Below are 15,519 nucleotides of genomic sequence, written 5' to 3'. Positions count from 1 at the left end.
TCACAATGTGTGTCATAGCATCTCAACCAAAATTCTCCAGCTGTGGAAGAATGGGACCAGTTGCACGCAACCTGTATCTCCTCTGGTGTCACCTCGAGATAGCTCTGCTCTTGGACACATCCCCCAGTGGAGCCCTTCTCCTGTTTGACTCTCTTTCTTCAGCACCACCCCTCTTTGTTGTTATGACATCTGTCACCAAACTTGCACCAATGCATAATCCCCCCTTACAGCACAGTCCTGCCAAAGACATGAGGAATTGCTAACAGTGGATGGTTCTCTTTGAGATGAACAGCTTAATGTTTCTTGTGTAATTCTCCTTATTAAAATTATTATTTTCGTGTAACACCGCACATATTGCTTGATACATAGGAAGAGTTTGATGCATCATGATGCTTATGACTATTATTAATTTATTTCTTTGTTATATTGGGAAAAACTAAGTTTTTCTTCATTGCTTATTCAAGAACCATGTACATAGCATTCACGCGTCCATAGGGTAATTCTCACATGCCTGTAGACACGTGGCACCATGCTAGGCACAGATGATGGGAGGGATTCCATCAGACCTGGTCACAAATAGAAGATCATGATTGCTTGAGCCTAAGAACGGAGCTGAGAGGAACAGCAGCTGGTATGTGCAAACACCAGCTGACATGGGTCTTTCTACAAACACATGCTTTCAACAGTCCTATGAAGATGATCTGCTTTCCTCTACCCTACTTCACCCCCAAAGATTGACCGTTAGGAATTTTGCAGACAGAATTTTCTGTAGAAGCTCTTATTTATGGCGTTTTTCAGCTCCTTATTCCTGAGGCTGAAAATGATTGGGCTGAGGAAGGGGGTGAAAACCGTATAGGTGGTGGACATCAGAGCGTCAGTGTACAGAGAATGGGGACCCTTTGGCTTGAGGTAGATCATGGAGGCAAAGCCATAGTGCACAACCACCACAGTGAGGTGGGATACACACGTGGAGAAGGTCTTGTTCCGGCCCTCAGGAGAGGGGATCTTCAAGATGATGGCCACAATGAAGACATAGGAGAGGATAATGAGGGATAAGCAGCCTATCAGGGGTATGACACACACCAGGATGACACCCAGGGTGACAGAGCCTGTCTCCTCCCCGCAGGCCAACTTCAAGAGGGAAAACACATGACAGAGAATATGGCGGACCACATTAGACTCACAGAAGGTAAGGTGGAAAACTATCAGTGTCACCGTCATCCCCATGACTGAGCCACCAGCCCAGGACCAGGCCACAAGGTGGACACAACCCGTGGGGCTCATGAGCACGTTGTAACGCAGTGGGTGGCAAATGGCCACATAGCGGTCATAACCCATGACCATGAGCAAGAAGGAGTGGGCATAGCCGAACGTGAAGGAGAAGAACATCTGGGCAGCACAGGCCACAAAGGTGATGGCGTGGTGGGCGGAGAGCAGGTCGCCCAGCATGCGAGGCGTGATGACAATGGTGAACAGGATCTCAGAGGTGGAGAGGGCACACAGGAAGAGGTACATGGGCGTGTGGAGTCGGCGTTCTGTCCACACGGCAGCCAGGATGAGCAGGTTCCCCAGCAGCGTGAACAGGTACATCAGCAGGTAGAGCAGGAAGAGAGCTGGCAGCAGCTGCCGTGGGAAGGCTGAGAAGCCGAAGAGGATAAACTCGGACGAGGCGCTGTGATTCCTGCCAGGCATGGTGCTGCGTCTGGGGAAAGCGGGAGCGAAGGGAGGCTCAGCAGTGAAAACCCGAGCTCTGCCCCAGGTCAGATGGCCGTTTAAGAATTCTGTGCTGTTGAACAGCTGCTGAACTCTTTGGTCTCATTTCCCTCATCTGTAAGATCATGGTTCATATCATTCTGTATTGTTGTGTGGATAAAATGAAATAGGTACATTTAAAGTTTAAGGCAGAGTTCAGCTAGTTATTTTTTACCAGCACTGATGACCATAAATGAAAAGGCTGCATTTGAAACCTCTGCGGACAGACTGGATGATCAGGGTTGCTACACTTGAGTGTATCCTGGTTCTAGAAAACATGCATTTGGGTTAGATTTTTAAAGTTTTTTTTCCCTGTCTGAAAGTTTTTGTCTTTTAATTGATTGTTTAACTGCTTTACACTTCTTTTTATTCAGTGTTATCAGCAGTCACTTCTTCCCACGTGTTTACTACTTTTAAAAATGAAACTGATGAGTATGCCTGAATACAAAAGAAAGACAGATAGATGCCAGGAAAAATTCACCACAGAACATTTATGCAGAAATCTTAACAGAAACGAATGCAAGAAAAAATTGACCATTTGTCCCTATGCCACTGAGAAGAACTAGGGTTTCCTGCAGCAATGGCTGCTTCACATTCTGAATATGGAAGCAAACCTCAGTCGTCCCATACCAGTATGAAACGAAGTTTATGTGGATTACACAACAGTGATGTTAGAAATCAGAAGAGAAGCTTTTCACATCACATGTGTTTTCACTGCAAAAACTGTATTAGTGTTTTGAGCAATAAAGATAAACTGAGTTAAGAAATACAATAAAATAATAATTTAAGCACTGCAAGTTCAAATTTTAGTCTAAACCCATACTTTGAGTGAAATATAGAAGTTTCAAAATATTTATCAAGATACTTCAAGAAAAGAGCACAAATACATAGTGAAACCAAAATGATTAACAAGGTGAGAAATAACTAGAAGAATGCACCAAGAGCAAAATGCAAACTAAAAATTTGGAAATAATTATAATGATCATGAATATTTTAAAAATAAACAAAATTATTATTTAATGCATTTTAGACAGCAGATAATTCTTAGAAAAATACAAGTCTGACACAAGAAAAAAGGGGATGTGGAGAGTGAAATAGGTTGTCAGGATGCTGATGTGCCATTCAAAGACCTTTGGGGCCTACAATCATCTCTCCAGCAGATGTGCAAGCAAGCCCACTAACTGTTAGGGTAGATGATTAGCATCTTCTACATGTTATTCAAATGAGTGGACAAGAGTTGAGAAACCTGCACAGCTCATTTCATCAGGTTGATGGAATCTTTTCCTAAACCAGGTGAGAATGTTTACAAGAAAGTGTTAATTTCACTTCACCTGTACATGCAGATTTTAAAATCCCAGATAAACATAACCTAGGGAGAGACAAGGATGAACTAGAAAACAGTTTGTCATAATTAAGCGGTGTTTGTGTGCCTCATCCCTGACAAAAGTACTTTGGCCTCTGAAACATATCATGGGCTTATCACAACAATTCAACAGAAAATTCGTACTCCTATTCCAGTCTTGGTAAAAGTACACTTTCTAAAAGTCCAGCTCTATGAATTTTTTAAAAGGCTCCTCAAAACACAAATCAAAAGGGAGATACTTACCTCAGTTAAGCTTGTGTGCCATAAAAGTAGCACACAGGACCCCGAATGGAGCAACTGTAGATGTATTATTTTAGGATTGGGAACAAGGCAAGTACACTCACTGTTTGCTGTTCTTTTACATGAAACTGAAAGTCACGAATGCCTCCTGAGGGGAGAAAAGGAACATGAGTAAGGACTGGAAGCTAAGAGACAAGATCATAGCTAGAAATGGTGAGAGAATCAGGGTGCAACTCCTTAGAACAACAGGAAGCACAGTGCTCCTGAAGACAAGATCAACTGGCAAAAAAAAAAATAGTGTTTCTCATAGTTTTACCATTCGAAATATATCATGTACGTAAAAGCAGGAGTTTCCCAATAGAAGCATAAATTAGAAAGAAATAGCTCCCAGTTAGGTTTCACAGTTCTTTGTTTGTTTGTTTGTTTGTTTGTTTTGGCTTTTTCCAGCACCGGGAATCAAACTCACGACCTTGTGCTTGCCAGGCAGGCGCTGTGCCGCTGAGCTAAATCCTCAGGCCGGTTTCACAGTTCTTTTACACTCAGTAACTATAAAAACCCTCAGTACTTTTGTTTAAGTTGATTAAACCACCAGTTTTTACCATATTCAAAATTAACATGTAGAATACTTTAAATTACTCAATGTTTTTGCTAATATGTCTTATATCTGCTTGGAAGGAGACAGCTAGGTGCACTTATCTTGTTCTTCATTTAGTCTGTGGAAATATGTTGGATTAATTGAGGAAAGTACTTCCTCAGATGTTACTGGAAATTAAGGGACTCAGGCACAACAAGAAAGTCTTAGGAATCCCCAGGGTGTATGTAGTACACTTTGGAAGGCTGCTGGAATGGAATGTGTAGGATTTCACCCAAAATCATCAAAACTTACAAAGAGAAAAATTTTAAGCATTAACACATTGTAGATGACCTGAATACACCTGCAAATTGGATCAGATGTTCCTGAATTGAAAATATTCCAAATTTCTAAAATACTTCCGAATATTCTAAAATATCCCAAATTCCTTGAATTTTATTCATAAAAATAAAAGTACAATAATCTCTGAAAATCTGATTTAAAGATGGATACTATCAGATGAACACACTAATGAGAGAGTTATTCTAAGTTGTAAAAGTGTGAACCTAACAGTATGGAAGCACATTAAATTCTTTAGAAAATTCAGAATGTGCTGCTTCATTATTTAAACTGAGAGACATGATAAATCAGACAACACAAATCAAGGGGAAGTAGTAGGGTCTTCACTTGTTTGTGGTGGGAAAACTCTCCTATTCTGGAACCAAGTAAATCTGATTTTGCCAGACAGCATACTACAACATTGGGGTAGAGATGGTTTCAATATAGAAACATGAAATTATGAACTCTAAAGTGCTGTATACAGGAATTGTAGGAAAACAATGATAGAGAAAAACTTCAATATGCAAAAACAAATGCCAAGATGACCACAAAAAGATATAGCTTAGGATTAATAAAGGATATCTTAAATCACAGTAAAATTCAGATGGAAAACTGGGAATGATATTTGCATTTTCCAAAACTGGCAAAGGAATAAAACAAAAAAAAAAATCAGTTGCATCAAGAAGTTACAACTTCAGTGCCAAAAAATTAGCTCAGGAGATGACTAGAAAATTGCAGAAGGTGTTAGGCAAATGGGAAAACTCGAAAGAGGAAGGAAAGATGGAAGGAAGGAAGGAAGGAAGGAAGGAAGGAAAAAATGAAAAAGTGCAATTGAATTTCACTGCATGTGAACATTTCCAGCATTAGGAAATTCCCCATGTTGGCTGGCCTGTGAGGAATAAAGAAGCCGTGCACACTGCTGGCAGGAGTGTAGATTATGGAATTAAGAATTTACGTGTGTACATAGTCAGCATCAGCGAACTTCTCCCGGGTATTTATGGAGGTTCTCAAAGCCTCTCTAGGACACTTCATAAGAGAATGTTTCCTGCTGCAGTTCTTTTAGGCAAGAAAGCGGACAAACCTCACTCATGTCTGGGGAAAAGGTAGGTAAGAAAAAATTGAAGCAAAAACCAGAGCCCTTGTCAGAAGTTTGACATACATGTAGCAATGTCAATGAATTGTATAAATGATATAGAGTGAATAAACCAAAAGCCAGGATGAACTCCAACCCTGCATTGAAATATGGAGATGCACTGAAACATACAAGCACCCTAAGGAAAACTTGTCTCTATCATCCAGTAATGACAAGCAGAGACATCAAGCAGAGGAAGCACGCCTGCACCAGGGACCCCTACACCAACACTAGGACATCTGGGGCAGACTGCCTCTGAGGACGGTCCTGTGCATCGTTTAATGTTCAGAGGTATCCTCGTCCTGCCACTCACCAAAAGCCAGTAAAACATGGTCTCCCTCCATGTTGGAGAAGAGAAACATTCGTGGACATGTCTACACGCTTCCCGAAGACCACAGTTACTACTACGGTAGTTGAAAACTCTTGACTTAGCTGCTGCAGTGGGCACCAGAAGTGGTTCAATGACAAGGCACCAAAAGTGAGCAAACCAGTATCTCAGGCAGCCTCCCCAGCTTTTCTCTCCAGCCCTGCACACAATCCTAGTGTGAGTGACTTTGCCCACATCTCTCCTATTTTGTCCTGCACGCTTTCTCTCTTATCCCCCCCATTTCCCTGGGCCCCCCTCTTCTTTGAAGTAACCAAAATGAGCATGCAGAAAATGATCCCTCACTTGACGTTCTCTTGCGAAACTCACAGGTAAGAGTAGGAGCCAGATCAAGGGATACCTCAAACTGAAGCTCTGTGCCTTATTTCTATGTCCTTGGGCACAGGCCTTTCCTATGGGCTCCTCCAGGAAGTCAACCTGCAGGGCCTGAGCTCAGAGGGAAAGCCAGGAGGGACTTACATGATCCCCAGGGACCTGAACCTCTCACTCATCCTCCAGCACAGCACAAAGGCTTCCTATTTCCCGATTCTCCCCAGAGAGAGCGCAGCCCTGACCCAGTGGAGAAACCCCTGCCTTGGGGCAGAGAGGAGTTGGTAGGGATACTGTCAGACCCTCGAGGGCAAAGCGGGGTTACCAGGAGGACAAGAGCTGAGGGAGTCCACAGTGGAAAGACAGGTGAGGCTCTTCTCTGAAGAGAATGGAGTTGGAGACAGCCCAGACTCAGGTGACTTGGAGCTGGGAACTGCAGGATGGTTTCTCTTGGGCATTTTGTACCCTCATTGTCTTCTTGTCAAACTGCACAGCCCTGCCTCTCTCCTCGGGCAGCTTCTACTCCCTCGTACAGTTGATACTGCACAGTCCAACATGAGCAGTGTACCTCTGTATAATGTACTAAAATTCATAGTTTTTCCTTATGTAGGTGAGCTTGGGAGGGAAAGGGGAATAAAGACAATCAAGATATGTTCGGTGCATGTACCTACTCCCTAAGGTGGATGTAAGCTTCACACACTGCAAACATGTATGAATAAAAAAGAGGTAAAAATAAGAGATACATTGCCCTATGATAAAAACGGTCCCGGTCTTATCACATGCACACACACACAAAACCAAAACAAAACAAAATGTGAAAAACAACGTGTGGGCAAAGGGGAACTCTTGTAATGTTAGTTCATTCTACCTCGTCTCCTGGACACATGGGGCAAAGATGGTGACCACAGTGCCTGGACAGCCTGCCTCAGATGGTTTCCTAGGTAAAGCCAGGCTTCGGTCCATGCATTATCATGTGATTGTGGCTGTCACAACCCTGTGCTCTATGTTAGTGGCCCTGTACTTATGGGCTCTCAGGGCTGGCCCTAGCCCATGGCTTTGCTATGCACTATACTGGTGGGAAACTCTTCTGCAGCAATCCCAGCGCCACAATGCCCTTCAGTTTTGCCCAAGTGAGGTCAATGAAATTCTCCACCCCTGCTGCAGAGCTCCTCCTGGGCCCTTGGACTGACTGAGGCAGGTTTTGAAATCTAGATGTAAGAAGCCACACTTGCCCAGCTCTTGCATACTCTGGACCTGCAGAATTAACGTCATGTGGACTGAGGCTGACCCTGTGCGCCTTCCAGAGCAGTAGCTCACGCTTGACACTGGTCCAGTTGAAACCTAGTCGGGGTGGGTGAATAATACTTCATGAGTTGCGGATGATCCAAAGTGGTCTTGGGCAGTGATCCTCAGTCCCATGGCATCCTGGGTCCCTATCATTACATCCTTCCACCCTCAAGATCCTAGCACTCTGGACCTATGAGGACGTGGGAAGCCTTGAATATCTCCATACAATCTTTAGGGTCGTTTTCCCACTGCTTTGGTAGTTACACCTGGCCACTTCTGATGATACGAATCTCCTGAGTGAGGTCACCTGGACACACTTTTGTGTTCTTCCTCGGTGACACTTCTTAGTTCCTAACAAGACTAGGCAAAAAGTTTGCAAAGTCTTTACATTCAACCTTCCTCTTGATTGCAGCATCAATATTTAAATTCTTCCTCTCCTCTTACCTATTGCTACAAGCTGGTACGGGGGAAGCAAGAGCAATCCAAACACTACAAACCCAGAGATTTCTTCCTCAAATTACCCTAACTCATCATTCTCAACTTCTGCCTTCAGTAAAGCCCTAGGAGACACATAAATTCAGTCAAATTTTTGTCACTATTGGTGCAAACTAATGACACTACTTTGAGTGACATCCAAAAGCAGTTTATTCTGAGTCGTGGATAAAAGCCCTAGACCCAGGAGCAGAGATTCCCACTGTGGTGAGTATTCCCAAGAAAAGGGAGTTGTAACGACTTTTACAGACAGAGAACCAGGTGTTATGTGTGTGTGTGGATATCCCCCTAACCTCATTTAGTCATGGAAGGCAGGCTTTTCAGAGGGGCTTGAATCTAGAGTTTGTGGTTGGTTCGCTGTTTCCCGCTGAGATTGGGGGTCTGAGCGCTACACCCGCCCTAGGGTGGTTCGCCTGCATACCGTATAAGGGAGGGAAAGAGGCTTGCCCCTCCCTTCTGCCCTTGTTGCTTTCGCTGTTCTCCACCACCAGAGACTGTTGCGCCTCTGCCATGTGCTATTCCACCTTGGATCCAGCCAGTTATGGACTGAAACCTCCACAAACTGTGAGCTAAATAAACCTTTCCTCCTTTAACTTTGGGCGTCAGGTATCTTTGCTTTAAAAGATAAACAAAATAACAGAGGTTTCAGTGACACCAAAAGCTTTTTACTGGAAGGTAAAGGTTTGCATTTGGCATGCTTTTGCCCAGTGCGATCTTTGCTGTTGCCTACACGCAGATAATTTGTCAAGCCTTGGTTGGGATGACTTGGCTTGTGTGCTGACACTTAAGGCTCCCTGTGCCTGCTGCAGCGTGCTTGCCATGGGTTCACCACCACTACCCTAGCTCATGCTTACTTTCCAATTTAATTATGGTGTACTATATAGATAACTTTAAACCAAAAACTATTCACTTTAAAAATAGTAGTACCAAGGCTGATCTGTGAGGGAATTTGTATGATTAATTCAAAGTATTTTGTGTACACTTCGGTAACATTATATTTCCTCAGTTATTTATGAGGGCCACAATCTTTGTTAATCTTTTATGCAAATTCACCAATACAATGTGATGAACAAAAACCCCAAGCCCCTCTTTATTCCCAAGAGGATTAAGTTACTTTTAAAAAAGCTGTTCTGATAGTGCCTTTTAAATGCTTAAGTGAAAATATCTAATGGAAATATTTTTAAACTGACTTGGATACCATGAAATGGATACATACTCATGAAACAAAAAGGGACATCAGAATGTGTCATTTTAGGGAATTTTTTCACCTTTCCTTTTTAAGATTTCAACTTACTCTTTTCTGATGGAGTTTTCCGTTGCCATTCTGCAGCGAGGGTACTGTCCCAGAAGATGGAAGGACGCATACGGGGAGAGCTGTGCAGGATGTTGACACAGCAGTGAGGGAGAGTGCAGGTGTTGATGGCGCTGCGTTAGCTAGTGCAGTTCAAATCGTTTCCCCGATCTGGACTTGGTGTTGACATTGTTCCTCGAGATGCATCAGTTTTCCTACACAGGAGTGACGTTCATCCTTTGTGGCAGATTAGCATTCCATTGTGTATAAATGCCACACCTTTTTTATCCGTTCATTGGTTCGTGGACATTTAGGCCACTTCTAAGATTTAGCTACTATGAATTGTGTTGTTAGTTACATGTGTGTGTATGAATCACTAATATGTTGACTTTAAATACTGTAAAAAAATACCAAAAGGGAAATAGCTGCACTGAATGGAATTCCTATTTTTAAGTTTTTGAAGAATCTCACTGAGTTCCATAACATTGTCCTAGCTTACATTCCCACCAGCAGTGGAGAAAGGTTCCTTTTCATGAGCACTTATTATTCCTTGATGACAGCTGTTCTTTCTGGAGTGAGGTGGAACCTCAGTGTTGTTTTGTTTAGTATTTCTCTAATATCCAGAGATATTGAACATTTTTTCATGTATTTATTGGCCATTTGTACTTCTAAACTGTACATTTTTGTTCCCCATTTTTTTGATTGGGTCTTTTATTTGGGAGAATCTAATTTTTTTAGTTCTTTATATATTCCAAATATTAGTCCTCTGTCCCAGGACTAACTGGAAATTTTTTTGCTATTCTGTAGGTTGTCTCTGAATGCTGATGGCTATCTCCTCAGGTGTGCAGGAACTTTTCAACTTTCAACTATGTGCTGATTCTTGATGTTATTTCTTGTGTAATTGGGGTTCTGTTCAGAAACTCCATGCATACACCTATTTTTTTTTTTTTTTTTGGAATTGAACTGAGGACCTTGCACTTGCCAGGCAGGCACTTATGCCACTGACCTATATCCCAGCCCCACACCTATATTTTTAAAAGTGTTTTATTTATCTTACAGAAAATTGTTTCTGTTTTAAAATTTAGATATTGATCCACTTGGATTTTATTTTTACATGGTCGGAGATACGGATCTAGCTTCAGTCTTCTGCATGTGGATAACCTGTCTCCCCAGCACCATTTGTTAAAGAGCTTATCTTTCTTCAGTGTGTGTTTTTGGCTCTTTTGTCAGTGATCAGGTAGCTAAATGCTCACAGTTTACAAAAATGAGTTCTTTGGGTTTTTCCCCAAACAAATCATCCAACTCCACATCAGACCTGAGTGGTATTTCTGCAGTGGGATCCACACATAGGTTATAATCCTGCTCCACATGAGGGTGGACCAGAACCTGTTCGACCTCAATATTCTTCTTTTATTTTTTTTGGTACCAGGAATCGAACTCAGGACCTTGTGCTTGCCAGGCAGGCACTTATGCCACTGAGCTATATCCCAAGCCCTAACCTCACTCCTCTTGTGAGAGTTCAATGTCGACATTTTGCCCAGCAAATCCGTAGCTTTGGAGTTAGCATTTGGAAACAGCCTGTTCCATGGCAACTTGTGTTTTTTGTTCTTGTCATCTTTTTGAGACAGGGTCTCACTCTGCCGCTCAGGCTGAACTTGAGCTCACTTTGTAGCCCAGGCTGGTCTTGAACTCACAACAATCTTCCTGCCTCAGCCTCCTGAGTGCAGGGATTACAGGTGTGTGCTACCACACCTGGCTCAGCAATTTGTTCTTGCGTGGAAGAGAAAGCAAATTGCTTCTAGAATTTAAATTTATTGTATAGCTCAGATCTTCCTGTGATGGAGATCCAAGGCTATCTAGAATATGGTTCAGCTGGTTGAGATAATGCTTCTCTGGGAAGATGGGCCTGTTGTGTTCAGCCGCAGACCAAACATCAATGGATTTGGGATAGCCCTTAGGATTTAGCATAATTTGTGGAGCCCTTGTGCCAGGGGGTGGCTACATACTTCATCAGGAACATACTCTGTGATCATACTCTGTAATCATAATCTGGGTCTGCAGTGCAGGCCAGGCTGAACTCACAGACTGTGAAATGACAAGTGGTATTGAGTGGCAGGTTGGAAGGCTTTAGGTCATGACTAAAGAATGTTAGCCAAGTGGATATATTTTAACCCTCTGAAGATCTGGTAAAGAAAATAGCAGATGTGGTCATTGTGTCTTCACAATCTTGTAGAGATCTATTTCGGTTAGGTCCCGTATTATGCATATGTCCTACCTTTGCCCCATGGTTGTTGCACAAATAATATTACCCATGCCAATGTCCTTCCCATGTCACAGCACGTAAGGTTCTTCTCTCCCTCAGGTTCTCTTGCACTGAATATGGTGTTCAGAGGACTGATTTCCTTGAAAGCTACTTGAACTTCATTGACATTATCACAAGCAGAGCACATCACACTGGAGGCCCCCTCCCAGGTGTAGAAGTTGGTGTAGCACAGCCCTGTGTGGAATACTTGCCTGTGGACCATTTCAGGCCCACACCTGCCACCGATAGCCCCCTCACCCTCTGAAGCTGGGCCACTTCATCAATCACCAGCTAAGGACATGCATGCTAAGGTGCCCAGCTGAGCACTGTCCAAATTGCTGAGGAGAGCAATCATGAGCTATTGAGTTTTAGAGTGACTTCTTATTTAGTAACAGCCAACTATCTGTTATAATATATCCATTTCAGGCAGGATGTCAGAATCCAATATGTTGACAGTAATTTACCTGGTGAATATTAGATGCCCTATAGACACTGATTTCCTTTTCCCTTAATTTAAAGTTGGGTCTCACGTGAGCACACAGTTATACAGAGGTGTATGTGTCTGTGTATGTACATGGTTAGTGGTTGTGAGTTCTAGCCCCACATCACAGGAGGAAACTGACATCCACAGTGTGACTGTTAGGCCCAAAGACAAACTACCAAACACTATTCATCATGGCTTGTGTTTAGATGTCCCCCAAAGCCTCATGTGGTCACAGGTGGGGCTGTTTCAGAGGTGGCTGGACCTACAGCATGTGAGGCTGGCATTGATTTATGGTGCAATGCTAGGCTCAAGGGCATTAGGTGTAAGGGTGTGAGTGCTGCCCACCCTGAGTAGCCTGGATAAGATAAATGGGCCAGAAAGACACTTTTAAGGTCCCTTGCTTGTTTTGCTGTCTTCTGCCTGCCACAATCTGTTTCTCCTCTGTGATGTCCCTCTACCATGTCTTCCTGCTTGGAGCCTGCTGATTATGCACTGAAACCTCAACAAACTGTGAGTGAAATAAACATTTCCCTTAACTTTTAAAATGTTAATTTTAGCCACTCCCAGTCTCTGCGCACCCTGCAACGAGAGAGCGAGTGCTCCAGGAGCTGCTGGACTCATGGGTTCGAGCCTGTGCTCAGCCCACACCGCCACGGTTCCCAGCTGAAACGCGAGGAGAGAGCCAGGTATTTCCCATCTACTTCCTGAGGGCAGAGCGGGTGAACCAGAACCCCGCCGACATTACAGATGGAGCCCTGGCCTCCCTGCACCAGTGGCAGAGAGGAGGTTTTCACTTAGAAGCTCCAGGGACTTCTCTGGCTACAGGCGGGGCGTGCAGACTCTCTCAACCCCTCGCACCCTGTGCGCAGTGAGTGAGTGCTCGGGGAGCTGCTGGTACAGCTGTTTGAGTCCGTGCTTTACTTTTCTCCAGACCCCCTAGCGGGTCAACAGCACAGGGAATCTGTGACTGCTACCCATCTGGCCTGCATCTGGTTCCTGTATGTGTGAACTGACTGGAGACACAGAATCAGGTGGTTCACAAACTGTAGACTCTGCAGTTTGTCTCTGGATTTTGCCTATACCCTGAACTACTTGGGGACATAGGTCCACTGGACAAGGATCATCACACCAGTGCAACCAGAGTGTGGGCTATGCATGTGCCCTGAACTGAAAAGGGACACTGGATCAGACAGTTGGCCATCAGCTGACACCAGTGCCCATGCCTGAGAAAGGGGATACCTAGATACAAATCAAAATGCTGGAAAACCCGAGACTAAGTAGTGCTTCTCAGAGGTCACTCAGGGGCAAACCTGACCAACAGGAAAACTAGGGACACTAGAGGTCACTCAGGGGCAAACCTGACCAACAGGAAAACTAGGGACACTGTGCAGCTACTGAAGAGGGAAACAGCTTTCTGCATCTGGTAGCAAACATGACAAAACAAAGGACTAAAACACAATCCCAGAACTCAACCCCACTCAGAACAAGTCCAGGAGACATCGACATAGGAGAACTTGGTAAACACATGCCTGAAATAGCTGAAATGATTGCAATGGAAGTAAAGAAACAACTCCATAAGGCCATAGAAGAGATGAGATCAGAAATAATCTCTCAGGCAAAAAGTGAAATGACAAGAATAATGACGGAAATGCTCAAAAAGTCTGAAGAAGAAACATATAAGAAAATAGAAGAACAAAGGCAAAGGACAGAAGCATTCAATGAAAAATATAGAAAGGACTTAGAACACATGAACCAGTTTCAAAGAGACTTTCAAGAAAACAAAGCTGCCACTGAAAGCTACCAAGACTGCTTGAATGAAGCTGAAGATAGAATCTCAGACATTGAAGACAGCATGGCAGCTAGTGATAGTGAAAGAAAGGATCTCATAAAATCAACAAGGATCCAGCAAAAGTCAATTCAACAGCTGCAAGATGAGGCAAAGAGGAATAAGGTATGACTTATAGGAGTCAATGAAACAGCAGAAAGCAACACGTCTGACGTTAAAAGATTATGTGCAGAAATAATAGCAGAAAATTTCCCAAGCATGGAAACAGAACCTGATGTACAGGAAAATGAGGCATATAGAACTCCAAACAACCACAACCAAAATAAAACTACACCCAGACATATAATAGTCAAGTTCCCAGATCTCCAGCAAAAGAACAGAATATTAAAAGCTGCTCGAGAAAAGAAACAGATTACCTATAAAGGAAAGCCCATCAGGATCACAGCAGACTTCTCAGCACAAACCATTCAATTGAGAAAAGCTTTGAGTGAAGTATTACAGGTCCTAAGACAGAACAGCTTCCAACCAAGACCGATGTACCCTGCCAAACTATCCCTCAAATTCAATGGAGAAATAAAATATTTCCACAAAAAGAAAAACTGAAGAACTTCATGAATGCCAAGCCAGCATTCCAAAGAGTACTAAAAGATATTCTACACAGAGAAAAATCTCAGTGCAATTTCAAGAACAACAGTAGGAATGAAACTTCAAGAAGAGCAAGCAAGTAAACAAGTAGGAAATGTAGGACATCAACACGAGTAAATAACATGGCAATGATAAATCAATACATATTGGTTATAACTATAAATGTAAATGGCCTCAATTCTCCAGTCAAAAGAAACAGACTGGCAGAGTGGATTAAAAAACAAAATCCAACAATATGCTGTATACAGGAAACACATTTCACTCCAAAGGAAATCCATAGACTAAAAGTCAAAGGATGCAAAACAATCCTCCATGCAATAGGAACCCAGATAAAAGCAGGGGTAGCTATTCAATTTGCAGACAATGTAAACTTCAAATGGACAACAATCAAAAGAGATAAAGAAGGTCACTACATACTAGTTAGGGGAAAACTGCAAGAGGATGAGATAACAATCATAAACATGTATGCACCAAATATCGGAGTTTCAAATTATATAAGACAAATCTTAACAGGCATGAAAACCCATATAATTAAGAACACTATTGTAACAGGGGACCTCAACATCCCGTTAACACAAAGAGGTAGGTCAACTGGACAAAAAATCAGCAAGGAAATAACAGATCTGTACCAAAACTGTGATCAAATGAACTTAGTACATGTCTACAGAGTGTTCCACCTCACAACATCAGAATACACATTTTTCTCAGACGCACATGGGTCTTTCTCTAAAATAGACCACATCTTAGCCCATAGAACATATCTTCTGAAATGCAAAAGAATTGAAATTATCCCATGCATATCATCTGACCACAGTGCAATGAAATTGGAAATTAATGACAAAAGGAACTCCAAAAACTCCATAAACACTTGGAAATTAAACAACAACCTACCAAGCAACCAATGGGTTACAGAAGAAAGTAAAGAGGAAACTAAAAAATACCTACAAACAAATGAAAATATAAATACAACTTACCGGAACTGATGGGATGCAATGAAAGCAGTCCTCAAAGGGAAATTGATAGCAGTGAAGTCACACATGAGGAAAACAGAAAGAGAACAAATAAGTAGCCTAATGCTACATTTCAAACTTTTTGAGAAAGAAGAACAAGTCAGGCCCAAAGCCCAAAGAAGGGAGGAGAT

General features: G+C 42.7%; 1 protein-coding gene and 1 pseudogene across 1 annotated transcript; both read right to left on the bottom strand.

Annotated features, from left to right (window-relative positions):
- Positions 1–741: 741 nt before the first annotated feature.
- On the bottom strand, positions 742–1,692 carry LOC102022848 (olfactory receptor 63-like). The gene has a single exon (XM_005409660.1). It carries the CDS (start codon positions 1,690–1,692, stop codon positions 742–744), a length of 951 nt encoding a protein of 316 aa, XP_005409717.1.
- An 8,702-nt stretch (positions 1,693–10,394) lies between these two features.
- On the bottom strand, positions 10,395–11,686 carry LOC102022533 (annotated as a pseudogene).
- Positions 11,687–15,519: the final 3,833 nt, after the last annotated feature.

Source organism: Chinchilla lanigera, unplaced genomic scaffold (assembly GCF_000276665.1).
Source record: "Chinchilla lanigera isolate Chin_1 unplaced genomic scaffold, ChiLan1.0 scaffold00123, whole genome shotgun sequence".
NCBI lineage: Eukaryota > Metazoa > Chordata > Mammalia > Rodentia > Chinchillidae > Chinchilla > Chinchilla lanigera.
The sequence above is the reverse complement of the archived record's forward strand: the minus strand, read 5'-3'. Positions and strand labels throughout refer to the sequence as shown.